This window comes from Myotis daubentonii, chromosome 10, assembly GCF_963259705.1.
Source record: "Myotis daubentonii chromosome 10, mMyoDau2.1, whole genome shotgun sequence".
Classification (NCBI taxonomy): domain Eukaryota; kingdom Metazoa; phylum Chordata; class Mammalia; order Chiroptera; family Vespertilionidae; genus Myotis; species Myotis daubentonii.
Genome location: NC_081849.1, coordinates 18,071,620 through 18,084,698, shown reverse-complemented (window position 1 = coordinate 18,084,698; position 13,079 = coordinate 18,071,620). Strand labels below are relative to the sequence as shown.

Genomic DNA, 13,079 nt, shown 5'->3' with positions numbered 1-13,079 from the left:
AATACAGATGTAACAAGACAGCAAGACACAGAACTTATAAGACAGAACTTCAGAGACAGGGCTTGGAAGACAGGACCAAGAGAGACAGAGCCTAGGCACAGAACCTACACAGAACGTTCTCTAGAGGCAGAAGAACTTCGCTGGCAAGAGCATGCTGGAGGATCCTGGACAGGGACTGGCCTCGGAGCCTGGAGGCGGAGCCTGGCGAGCGAGCATGGCAAGGGATCCTGGACTGAACCTGACTGCAGAGGTTGGCAAGAGAGCCTGACTAGAACCTGGTGACTGAACCTGGCTGGAGATCCGAAGCAGAACCTCTCTGGAGATCCAGACCAGAACTTGGCTAGAGATCCTGGCTAGAGATCCTGGCTAGGCTGCTGATCAACTGAACTCTGCCTCCATGTCCTTCCTTCTTCGCCGACTCCGTCCACACCTTTGGGGAACCCCTGGACCTGCTGGGGTTGGACCCCGGCATCTTGAAATAATACAAGACTTTTCTCATGGTATTTCGAGCACATAGGTCACAATATACTTCTATCTTTCTTTCCTCCCTGCACTTCACAACCAACTCAAATTTCTGTTACTTCCTCCCAGTTTCTCACAAAATGGAAAAGTAAAGAACAGAACTGCAATCAATCACTAATGGGAATACTCCCAGATTGAAAGGAATAGAAGTAAAGTAACTTCTTATTGGGAGGTCAACCTTATAAAAATTATGAAATTTTTGAGATCTTAATAACCTTAACCTACATTGGGGAGTTTCTTAGGTCTGGTTGTTTCAAGGCAAATGATTTAGAAATAAAAATTCTAATCTATGTAAAACCCAATAAATGAATGCATTGAATCATTTACTAATTTGTCTACAATTTGTTTCTATTTCAAAAATATAGTACTTTTAAAAAATAAATATATGTAATTTACATTATAGCACTGTTTCTATAGTTTCTATGGTTAGAAGTGAGCTAAGTGATACAGCAATTATAATAGCAGTAAAATACTTGGCCCATAACTTTAGAATTTACTCTAACAGATGGCTTTCTGCACTTTGCAAGCATTGTTTTCTTTAATCTTCGTAACAATCCTCTTACTGTACTGTGTGTCTGTGTGCGCATCAATGTGGACGGCTCATTTACTGATCAATTTGTGCTGACCATCTGCATATATTTTTACCCATTATATGTAAAGATTAGGGTCCCAGAATAATTCTCTGCTAGCACTCAAATTATAACTGGAGAGGAGAAAAAGAGAAAGCTAAGCAAAGAGAAGAAGGGGTTGCCAGGAGGATTATTGCCTCATAAGATAAATGCACTCCCTTTAAAGTTTCAAAAATTTGTTGTTTTTATCTTACTTTTGTAAAAACATACTCCTCTTATTAGCTGGGTTTGTGAGTTGACAATTTTTTGTACATATTCGCAAAACCGGTCTTTCCAACTGATCTGAAATGATTCTTCTCTCTGTTGTAATACAATTTTAACTATAACTTCCAAAACAGTTAAGGGGTATTTTGTGAATTTTGTTCTGTATTTCCACAAGAGCATGTCTTGCCATAATTTTTTATTTTGCTCATGTCTGTTTCATATGCATTCCTTCAAGGACAAACTTTTTTTTTTTGGTTAATCCTCACCCGAGGATATTTTCCCATTGATTTTTAGAGAGAGTGCAAGGGAGGGGGAGAGACACACAGAGAGAGAAACATGGATGTGAGAGAGTCACATCGATTGGTTGCCTCCTGCACGCACCCCAGTTGTGGAGGGGATTGAGCCTGCAACTGAGGTTCATGCCCTTGACCAGAATTGAAAGCTGGGCCCTTCAGGCCTCCGGTCCATGCTCTATCCACTGGGACAAACCAACTATGGTCAAACTTTTATTTATTTATTTTACCTACTCCGAATACTGTATCGCCTAGAGTGGGTGCCCAAACAATGCCTGTTCAAATGAAAGAATGATTCATCTGTGACCTGAAAGAGTTAGTAGCTTCCTTTCAGGTCAAAAGTACAAATCAATTCTCAACCAGCAAACAGACCACCTATAGCTATTCAGGCCACACACCTGTTTTCTTAAGTATCATTGCTAAAACAACATTTATATTCTATTTTATTACTGTGCACCCATCTTTTACCAGTATTAGAGATGTCTCATTAAAAAGCAATATAACTTCAATTTGTTTTTATGGTCACCTTTACAAAAGTTAAAATGAATCACTGACTAAATTCCAGTGTATTTCTTGCATTTATGAAATGGCACAAACCAATAGCAATCTTATGTTGGGTTTCATTTATTCAATTATCCCAGAGCATCAACCGATGTTATAATTACTTGAAAAGCTAACATTGTTCATAGAAATTTGGTAAGAACATTAGTGTACCTGCAAAATTGAAAATGCTAATTAGAAATTATTAAGGCATAATGAATTTTTAACGGTCAGGTTTTCTTTTCAGGTTCTTTTTCTTCCATCCATCCCTTAATTGGCGGGGAGGCAGGGAGGGTTCCCCAGAGACCCATCATTCTCCCTCTTCACACCTTGAACAAAGGACCTCTGGACGTTATGATCATCTGTATCTGTAGCTTCAACTACCATCTATGCTCATGATCTCCTTATCTAGATTTGAGTATCACATTTGTATTTCCAACAGAGAGTAGGATCTCTCTGATAAGCTCCTCAAAACTCCATGTTTCTCCAAAGCTAGTCATCTTCTAGAAGTCCATATCTCATCTATTATCAGTCAAGTTATCTTAGGTTGGGAATCATATTCTATCTTTGACCCTCTCCCTCAGTTTCTCATACATATGGTATTAATTCCTTTGTTCATCTTTTAATAAGAGTTCCTTCTCTCTTTGACTCTTGTCTTATATTCAAGCCCTCATTGTTTCCCTCCCAGATTTCCTTAGTAATCTCTTGGTATCTTGCCTCTGATTTCACTGCCTTTACATTACTCCAGATTGACTCTTAAGAGTTACAGATCACCTTATGTCTTACCTTACTTAAACCTTTAAGGGTTTCCCCATTTTCTTCCAGATCTGGCTTAAATAACAAAGCATGGCATACAAGGCCCTGGATGCCTGCCCGTTATCCTCTGCCCGATGCTGAATTTGTCTCTGTTTGCTTTCTAGTTGCATCTCCCCCATCTTCATATGTATCCTTCACTGCTGGTAGACCAGTTTACTTGCAGTTGTGCAATGAAGCAAAGAATTTAATGCCTTTGCCTAAAGTGCCCTCACCCAGAAGCTCTAAATCATTCTTCAAAATATACATCAAGCATTCTGGAAGCCTTCCCTTGCTCTCTCCTGAATGAAGTATTTTTTTCCTCTGTACGACCATTATCTTCTGGTTTATTAAAATGATTATCAGATTGCAATACCAATATTTATTTTCTGTTTTTTTTTAATAAATGTTTTATTTTAAATAAATCAATGTTTTTCTCATTTGTCTTTCTTTATCCTTATTAAGGTCAGAGACTGCATTTTGTTCTTCTGAGTATGTCCAGCATCATTTTAACATGTTAGTTTTTTAACAATGTATGTTTAATTAATTAAATCCTTAAATATTCTCTTTTCTAAAATTTTTATTTATTAATTTTAGAGAGAGAGAGAGAGAGGAATTGAGAGAAAAAGAGAGAGAGAGGAATGGAGAGAGAGAAACATCAATTTGTTGTTCCACTTATTTATGCATTCATTGGTTGATTCTTGAAAATGCCCTGACTGGGGATTGAACAGGCAATTTTGGCATATTGGGAGGATGTTCTAACCAACTGACCTACTTAGCCAGGGCTTAAACATTCTCTTTGTTGTCTTTTGGATATTTCTTTAATTTATGTTCCTTGAACCATTTTCATCTTCATAGAGAAAACCGTATATCTTATTCTAAAAATTATTAGATGTTTCCAGTGGGGTCCCCAAGGCTTGGAGAATCTTTAATTTGATAACCATTTTCAGTAGGAAGAGAATAAATAACAAGCCATCACGCCAAATACTACTAACTAATTAATAAAGGAAAATGAAAAATATACCTTTCCTTGGCAAGAAAAGGAAGTGCAATAAAGATGCTATATTTCAAATGCACTTTCATGTCCCTAGGAACTAAATTATTTTAGTTATTAGTTTAATAAACATTACACATTTAGTATATACTGATTTATAATTGTAGAAGTAAAAGCTACTATTTGGAACAAGAAGCGATTTACTATGTTGAGTCCCTGTTCCATTAGTTAGTTCTGTAGAAAAGAAGGTTCTTTAAGACTCAGGTTCCTTATCTGTACAATGGAACTAAAATTAAATGAGATTATATAAAGGGATTAGTGCTGTAGCTGGTACAAAGCATGTAAATGGTAATTGTCATCATCATCATCATCATCATCATCACCTTTCTCAAGAGGTTACTTCGGTGATATTATTATATAAGTACATTCACAAAACTTTGCAAATTATGAATGTAAGCACTAGATACTATGACTTACATGAAAAAGTTTGCCATTTATTGTTTGCTTTGCCAGAAATGAAACACTGTCTTTAAATATATCAGTTTTTGAGATTTCCTATTCCTTGGCATTTGGCGATCAGTCATGCTTCAGAGAATCCCTTTTATCACTGTGAGCACCCATTAAAGATTGATAAATTGGCAAGAAGGAGTAAATGCCTCCTTGCTTTTTTATGCCAGCTAGGGAGAGTGTCACTCAATGCAGAAGGAACGCCTCTCTCTTGTTTACCTAACTGTGAAAGTGGCTTGAAAAAGCTAAAACTGCTCTTTGGCCACGGGGTAGACAGGCTCAGAGGCAGTAATTTCATCTGCTCAGTGGTACTACCACTGCGCTTTATCACCTCCCTGCCAGCTTGGCCACGGCACACTGCTCCGCTCAGTGTGCTGAATGCCCCGTTTTCCTGATTTCTCCGCTCTGTCGGTATTAAGAACATAAACAAAACCTCAGAAACTTCCAGGTGGTTCCGGCGTTGGGACTGAGAAATCTGCGCAGATAAGATAGGCTTCTGGTGCAGCGAGGAGACGCCCACTGGAGGCCAGAACCGACAAGGACCGAGTGCGGTGTGCCCCTGGGCGCCGCAGGCTCCTCCGGATCCTTAGCAGGGCTGGACGCGGGGCGTGCACGCAAATATTAGCTGAATAAATGTTCACACCACCGCACTACGTGCCTGGAGTCACCCGCATCCCAACCCAGAAAACAATCGAGCTGCGAGAGCTGAATGAGCACGCAACTTAGCAAATATAAAATCTATCTTGTTTCATGCGTCTACAGCAATAAAAAGTTTTTATTTTTTTAAAGCCTCGCGTGTTTTGCTTTTTGTTTTTCTTTTCAAGAACGTTCCTCTGACTTTTACCATTGGAACTTCACCATGAGGATCAAACAGCAGCAGAGCAGAGAGAGACTTTTCAAAGTCTCTTCCCAACGTTATTTGGAGGAGAACAGCAAAGGCCCCACTTTTCTGTGCTCCGCTTCCAAACCTGCGTATCCGTTTCGGGTCCGAGAGAGTTTCTGGCAGCTCCCTTATCTGGGGGGCGGGAGGAGGGGTGGGGAGGAAGGAAGAGGGGCGGTAGGGTCAAAGCTCCCGCCCCTCAGGAAGCTCGGGAGGGAAAAAAGGATGGGCTGTGGCGGTCACGACCGTCCAGGCCACCCCGGGTGGTGGCCCACGGAGCCAGCACGCTCTGCAGCTCCTGCCTTTGCAAGCTGCGCTCCCAGGCACCGGGCGCCGGGGCAGCCGAGGCAGCGCGCGCACGCGCACTCCGCGGCCCCGCGCCCGCCCGGGCGCTGCAGCCCACGTGTTGCTTGTTGTCGGCGCCACAGGTTCCCCACCTGCGCCGGGCGCTCGGGCCGCTCCGCCCCGGCCGGCGGGCGCTCGGGGACCGCGGGGTGGGCGGGCCCGGGGCCGGCGCGCGGCCTCACCCCCCGCGCTAACTCCGCCTCTTGAATCGCGGCGGCTCCCCGGCTCCCGCCCGCGTCCTCCTCCCAGCGCCTGCCCGCCCCTGGCGCCCGGGTGGTAGGAAACGCTCCCGAGTCTAACTCGACGTGTCCGGAAAGCCCGGGCCAGTTTCCCTTTCATTCCGCGGCCGCTGCTGCCAGCCGCGCGGCTCCGGGAGCCCCGCGGGCGCTGCCGCCGGGGGTGAGGCACCTGGGGCCGCGGGCACCATGCTGGACCCTTCTTCCAGCGAAGAGGAGTCGGACGAGGGGCTGGAGGAGGAGAGCCGCGAGGTGCCGGTGGCGGCCGGCGGTTCGCAGCGAGCGCTGCCCGCCCCGGCTCGGGAAGGGCGGCGGGACGCGCCGGGGCGCGCGGGCGGCGGTGGCGCGGTCAGACCCGGGAGCCCGAGCCCCTCGGTGATCAGCGAGGGGCGAGACGAGCCCGAGAGGCAGCTGGATGAGGAGCAGGAGCGGAGGATCCGCCTGCAGCTCTACGTCTTCGTGGTGCGATGCATCGCGTACCCCTTCAACGCCAAGCAGCCCACAGACATGGCCCGGAGGCAGCAGAAGGTGAGTTGCGGGCAGGACCGCGCGCCTCCTGGACTTGCCCCTCCCGGGGCGGGGAGCGCTCGGCCCGCGGTCCCTCTGCCCCACGCAGGACTCTGTGTTTTTGTTAGTCTTGGAGGCAGGGGGACCTTTGCGGGGAGGACAGGGTCTTAGCTCCCCTGGGAGTCGGTGGCAGCGGACGCATCTTCGCCCAGGGCTTGGCAGACTCTGTTAGCTTGGCGTCCGTGAGACCGAGACGGACCGGGCAGCGCCGGCCCTGCGGTGGGCCACCCGGCGGGCCGGGCTCTGGCCGGGTTCGAACGCAGTCCCCGTGAACTTGAATTTCTCGCTGCAGCGGCGCCTCCTGCTCGCCTAGCCCAGCTGGAGCTGGAGCTGGACCTGGCCGGAGGTCGGAATGAGTGTAGCCAGTGGGATCCGGACACTTGCGTTGGTCAGAGGGGAGTCTCCACTAGGGCGAAGGGGTGGGAATGTTCCTCGGTGACTAAAAAAAAACAAAACCCAAAGTAAAATGGACAGGCTTCCTCTACTGCTTTATAAACTGGGACCTCGGATCTAAACACTGCCAAAGGTACGCAGCTTTGTAGAGGTACCGTGAGTTAGTAATTCCTGGGCCAGCCAGGCCCAGTGAAACGCACTATTGATACAAATGAAGGATTGGCTCATAACCACTTCAAAACAAATGTCCCCTCCCCGTCCCCGCTCCCGCCCCGCAAGGGGTAAGGAGTTTGTTTCGGGTGTAATACATGCCAAAGACCCCAGGGATTGGATGTTCTGTAGCAGACAAAAGTAATGGCTCAAATGGCCTTAACTGGCTGTTTTCAACAGAAACGGTGTAGTAGACAGTCTCTCTAATACAGTGGTTCTCAACCTTGGCCGCACATTAGAATCACCTGGGAATCTTGTTAAAATCCTGATTTCTGGGCCCCATCCTCCGGAAATTCTGTTTCTCTGTTACTAATGATGAGGCCCAGAAAGCAGGATTTTAACAAGATTCCCAGGTGATTCTAATGTGCAGCCAAGGTTGAGAACCACTGCTCTAATAGAATGCTGAACCCAGATTATTCTTAGAAGGTTCAGTAGAAACATATAGCAGTCTCCTTGGTTTGGGACAAGATGTGGAGACCTAGAGAGATTGCCCAAGGCATGCATACCTGGATGCACAGGTGTTTGTTAGTTTCCTGGAGTAGTAACTTTAGCGTGTGAGGCACTTGGAAATTTGGAGAGCTTTCGAATTGAATTTTGAAAGCCTGCATTTCAGTGTCAATGCAGTCTCCCCACACCATCCTAACCCTGTGTGCCCATCCTCTTAAAACAGGCCCAACCTGAGCAGCTGTTTTGAATCATTCATTTTCAGGGCAAGCTTATAGGATGCTTCTCTGCATCTGGAAGCTAATTACACAGATCCTTCAAATACCTAACCCTCTTCAGAATCATAACCCCAGAGATGGAAAAGAGGTAGGGATCGTGTCAGAGTAGCATTCCTAATCCCAGACCAATTGGCATAACTGATGACACCATTCCTCAGGTCAGATTTGAGTGCACCGGGGAGTTTTGGGAGCCTTCCATTCACCCCTAGGCCAGTACCCTACTTTCTCGTCTGTAGCTTGCTGTGGAGATGCAGTCCCCTCTAACCTCTTCTGAATTCTATAGGTCAAATGACTTTCAATTTCAGTAGCCATTCTTAAACCAAGTGTAACTTTTGACAAGTATAGGTGCCCCCCAAATGTATTCACACACTTTGAATAATTATAAAGCCAGTGTTTATTAAGATACGTTTCATTTTCAAAATTGAGCTGTCAGCTATTAAAATGTGTATACATTTTTGGGGCACGCTGTGATAAGTGGTCATATCAAGTTTACGAATATCATCCAGTCTCCAGTGTTTTTCACTCATACTGCATTAACACTTATTTTTGGTGCGTTAAAGTCTTAAAAAAACAAAGTTTGGTGACATTAAGATGCTGTCCTATTTGGAATATTATCTTTGAAAATAAGTGTTTGCAACTTATTAGTAGCTGACTTATACTGTATGTTCTTGTTGGGTTTTGGTAACGAAACAAACTCTCCCTTGCTTGTGAATCTAGGGCAGATCTCTCTGACACGGCCTGTTTAATTACAGACATGCCTCAGATGTTGCAGGTTCCCTTCCAGACCACCTCAATAAAGCCAGTCTTAATCTTTTGCTGCTGGAGGGTCTTGCCTTCAATTTGCACCACCTCCTCCCCCAAAACAAAAATGCCCCAAACCCACACATCTGTGAAGTGCAATAAAGCGGAGTGCAGTAAAATGAGATATGCCCTGTAGAGTGTAGAATGTTTCTCCAGAAATTGTGTTGGCAAACAGGTGCTTTCCCAATACTACTGCATATGTTCTGCTCAAAAATAATTTGGAATACTTGGAAATTTTTCTAAATGTTGAGAGCATTGAGTGCGGTCAGATTAACTTTTGTGAATTTATTATTATTATTATTATTATTTTTTTTTAAACATATATATTTTATTGGTTTTTTACAGAGAGGAAGGGAGAGAGATAGAGAGTTAGAAACATTGATGAGAGAGAAACATCGATCAGCTGCCTCCAGCACACCTCCTACTGGGGATGTGCCCGCAACCCAGGTACATGCCCTTGACCGGAATCGAACCTGGGACCTTTCAGTCCGCAGGCTGACACTCTATCCACTGAGCCAAACCGGTTTTGGCTATTATTATTATTATTAAGGAAGAAACCCCACAACAATCTAAGTCGTTCTATTAGTCAAACTTATTCAAAAGGCACCTCATGCTTTTTTTTTTAAAACATGTTATTTGCTAAGGGGAGCTGGAGCTATTCTTGACAGTCAGATTTCTTCCTGGACAAAATGAAATGGGAATAAACTATATTTTTGCGAATTTGATGCACAAGCCAGTCTTGAATTATACAGTTGGGTTATATAGAGGAAATAACAGGATAATTACAAAATCACCATCTATTGTATACTTTTATACTGTCTTCAAGTAGGCAGACATCCCATAAAAGGATTTAATAGCTTAAATTGTTGTCATTGAAATGCATATTGCTGCTCACTTCTTTTTTTTTAAATTGAATTGGTTAATAAAATTATACAGGTTTCAGGTATGCAGTTCTACAACACATCATCTGTATATTGTATTGCGTGTTTCCCACCTCAAGTCACTTCTTTCCACTTTGTGAATTTAGAACTCAGAAATTGGGGTCTGAAAGGGTCCTCATTTTATAAATGAAGAAAATTAATCGGAGATAAGAGCCTTCCCTTGCCAGTCAGAGCCCTCTCACTGTGAGGGCTGGTGAGCCTCTGAGGAGCGCAATGTTCTTTTTCAATTGGCTGCAGGGGCCCACAAGGCTAGTGAAGGGCTCATCCGTGAGCTACTTGAGAAAGCTTCATAGCTTTAAACTCACAGTTGACTAAAACACGCCTGTCTTTGATTTTGGCTGGGAAATTTCAGCGCTGAGGAACAACAGTCGTCACCCTGTGCCCGTTGGACCCTCTGACTGACTTTACAGGAAATTCTGGGTGGTGGTGGTGGGGTGTGGACCGGGCACTGATAAGGCTCTGTACCAGGTGGGCACACTTCTTAAGTGGACATACATAATATGGATGTGAAGTAAATTGCCAATGGCCAAGTAGCTTTGTCTGAGTAGTGCTTAAAGCCTCTGATGCTTTTTTACCTTGATTACCTTGGCACCATCACACTGCAAAGGGCAGTAAAGATGAACTTCGGGTGGTTCTCTATCATTGGGTAAAGGTGGGATCAGTGTTGAAAAGGGAAAACAGTGACACAGATAAAGCAAGCCAGTTATTGCTTTAGGCGATTTGTTTGTTGAACCTTTGGAAAACATTGAGATCCAGGAGGAAAAAGTGATAAAAAAGGGGTTCACAGTGGTTAGAAGGTAGGGAGAGTCTGGCAAACATGATACCCACAGGAGAGATTTAGTACATTCACTCACGTAGCTGTGGGTTTACAGACTATAATTCTCAAATTATAACTGTCTTTCATATGTGCTTGACTTACGTGGTAATCGTTTTGGTTAGCCAGGAGTCTATAGGTTTCTAGTTGGTGGTTGCTCTGTTCATTATTTTTGTTTTTATTAAGTTAAAGTCAGATGTTGAGAAGGAGCCAACTATTTTTTAAACTAGAAATAATGAAGAGGGAATTAAAAAGATTGAAATGGTACCTAATAACTTTCCACATGCTTCGTATACCCACGTTCTTTGCATTTTTATGTGCATTGTCACTGTAATCACACTAAATTGTGCCTTATTAAACCTGTTTATATAATCACTCCCACCACTTCACACAATTTTTCTTGTTAATTCCAAATTTGACTAATGTATACAAATAATACTGTGAAATTGCAGATGGGGTTGGGGGAGAGTAAACTCCTTAATTAAAATTGATCAGGAAGAGATCAATTGTGGGGAAATAGTATTGGTGAAATAATTCACAGTGCGCTCTTGCCCACAACTCTCTCCCATCCGAATATTATACTACAGTAAAGTGGGCACTTCTGACCCTCTTTAGAAATGGTTTTCTTTCTGGGGTTTTGTTTTGATTTTGAATCTTCTGACTGCTTAGGTCAGCGGTTCTCAACCTGTGGGTCGCGACCCCTTTGGCAGTTGAACAACCCTTTCACAGGGGTCGCCTAAGACCATCCTGCATATCAGATATTTACATGACGATTCATAACAGTAGCAACATTACAGTTATGAAGTAGCAACGAAAATAATTTTATGGTTGGGTCACAACATGAGGAACTGTATTTAAAGGGCCAGAAGGCTTAGGTGATCTCCCTCCCCCCCACCCCCGCCCCACCCCCGCTCAAGGAAAGAGCCACTTTTATAAAATATTAGCTACAGATTTTCGAAGACTGAGAATCGCTTACCTTATAGCAGGAGTCACTGTGCCTCAATGATTCTGCTATTGTTCCATCTTTGGGGACTAAAATACAATGGTGGCCCGATGCATTCTCAGCGCAGTGTGTGGAGTCTAAAAGATGAGTAAATGTCTGGGTATGTGGAAGGGTTCCATTTAGTCCACCTCAAAGAATCAGCAACATAGAGGATGGGGGAAGGTTACTGTAGAGGCAAAAGAGGAGTCTTATAGTTTATAGTTTGCTGTGGAAACTAATGTTCCATAAACGTGTTTTGAGACCACCAGGACTCACCCCCTCTCTTCTAAAAAAAAGCCATAAAAGGTAATACCTTTTGGTGTGCAAGTAATAACTTCAAAGTGACCCCTTTCCCACTGCCAATCCCTAGAGGCACGCAGCGCTTGTAGGAGCCCCACCGTATCCCTGCTTTCTTGCTTGCAGAGGCCCAGCAGATCTGGGGATGGTATAAAAATCCATCCATTGTGCTCCCTGGGGCTTTGGGACGTTACGGTGCAAATACAGAAGAGAAAGGTTTTGTTGTTTGCTGTTGTCCTAAGGGGGGTGAGTCGGAAACCACACATAAAAGTAAAACTTGAGATTGGTCTTAAACAGTATCTCAGAGGAAAATGATTGTTGCTTCAACTGATCCATCTAACCCCCCACCAGGGTGTCTTGAGACCACAGAACTTAATTTGGTGAAATGAGTTGTATTAATGAGAACTCAAGCAGATTAAGTAAAATTGGCATTTGCTTTTCTCTTTCAAAAAATCAGCTGTAGTTTTAATACACAATGACTGCCTATAAAGTGAAATACTGTCATACTGTGGTTTCTCTTTAGCTTTTGTCTGTCTGTTAATGGAAACAGTCCTCTTCATTTGTACACTCACAAGATAAAAAGCACACTTTGTAAGGTCATTAAAGACCTTCAAAGCAAAACAAAAGGAAGCCCATTGCCAAGTTATGAAATATAGGCATTCTGAGTGGAAAATCCTACCAGCTATTTGGTTGTGAGGCAGGTCTCTTTTGAATTATTGTGTTACTTTATATGCATTTCAAATTAACTTAGACCTTTCTTTGGGAAGGAAGAGGTGGGTTGCATAGTCACATGTTATTTCAGTTTTTAGGCTAGAAAAGGCCTAATGATTGTAAATAGTGGATGCATTATTGAAACAAATGACACCTCCCCCAGGGTTTTAGGAATATTTAAGAATCAAATTATGGAACTGTTGTCTTAAATCTATAACATTTCATTTTATGATCACTGTTTAAGTTACCTAAGGGTTTGGCTATGATTTCCTTTTTGAAAAGAAAAACACCTGTGATTCTTATCCTTAGCTGCACATTGGAAACACCTTGGGGAACTTTAAAATGCCATTATCCAGGTTGTGCCCCAGATTAATTAAATCAATCTCTGGGTAGTCTTCAAGCTTCCCAGGTGATTCCAATTGACAACCAAGGTTGACTACCAATGTTTTAGACTGGAAAGCTACAGGGAAATGGCTTATTTTCACCTAAGCAAGGTGTAAGTATTTGATTAAGATTACTGAGTAATTAAACCAGTATTCCACATTAAGAAAAAGGCAATAGGAATGCTCTCATAAGGAACAAAGAACCCTACACATCTTAATAATCTAGGAACCACAGAAGACCCTGAATAGCCACCACAATCTTGAAATAGAACAAAGTGGGAGGTATCACACTCCCTGATATCAAACTATACTACAA

General features: G+C 43.5%; 1 protein-coding gene across 10 annotated transcripts in view; it reads left to right on the top strand.

The window, feature by feature from the left end:
• The first annotated feature begins 5,663 nt into the window (after positions 1–5,663).
• The window catches only part of CADPS2 (calcium dependent secretion activator 2), a 485,821-nt gene continuing 478,405 nt past the window's right edge, over positions 5,664–13,079 (top strand). For 5 of the 10 annotated variants that reach the window (XM_059711681.1, XM_059711683.1, XM_059711677.1 and 2 more), the window contains exon 1: positions 5,667–6,470. In XM_059711681.1, coding sequence (XP_059567664.1) covers positions 6,132–6,470 — 339 coding nt within the window. In that variant the 5' untranslated portion in view covers positions 5,667–6,131. Of the gene's footprint in view, positions 6,471–13,079 lie in introns of all 10 variants that reach the window. The other 5 variants (XM_059711682.1, XM_059711680.1, XM_059711678.1 and 2 more) reach the window with 4 other exon arrangements.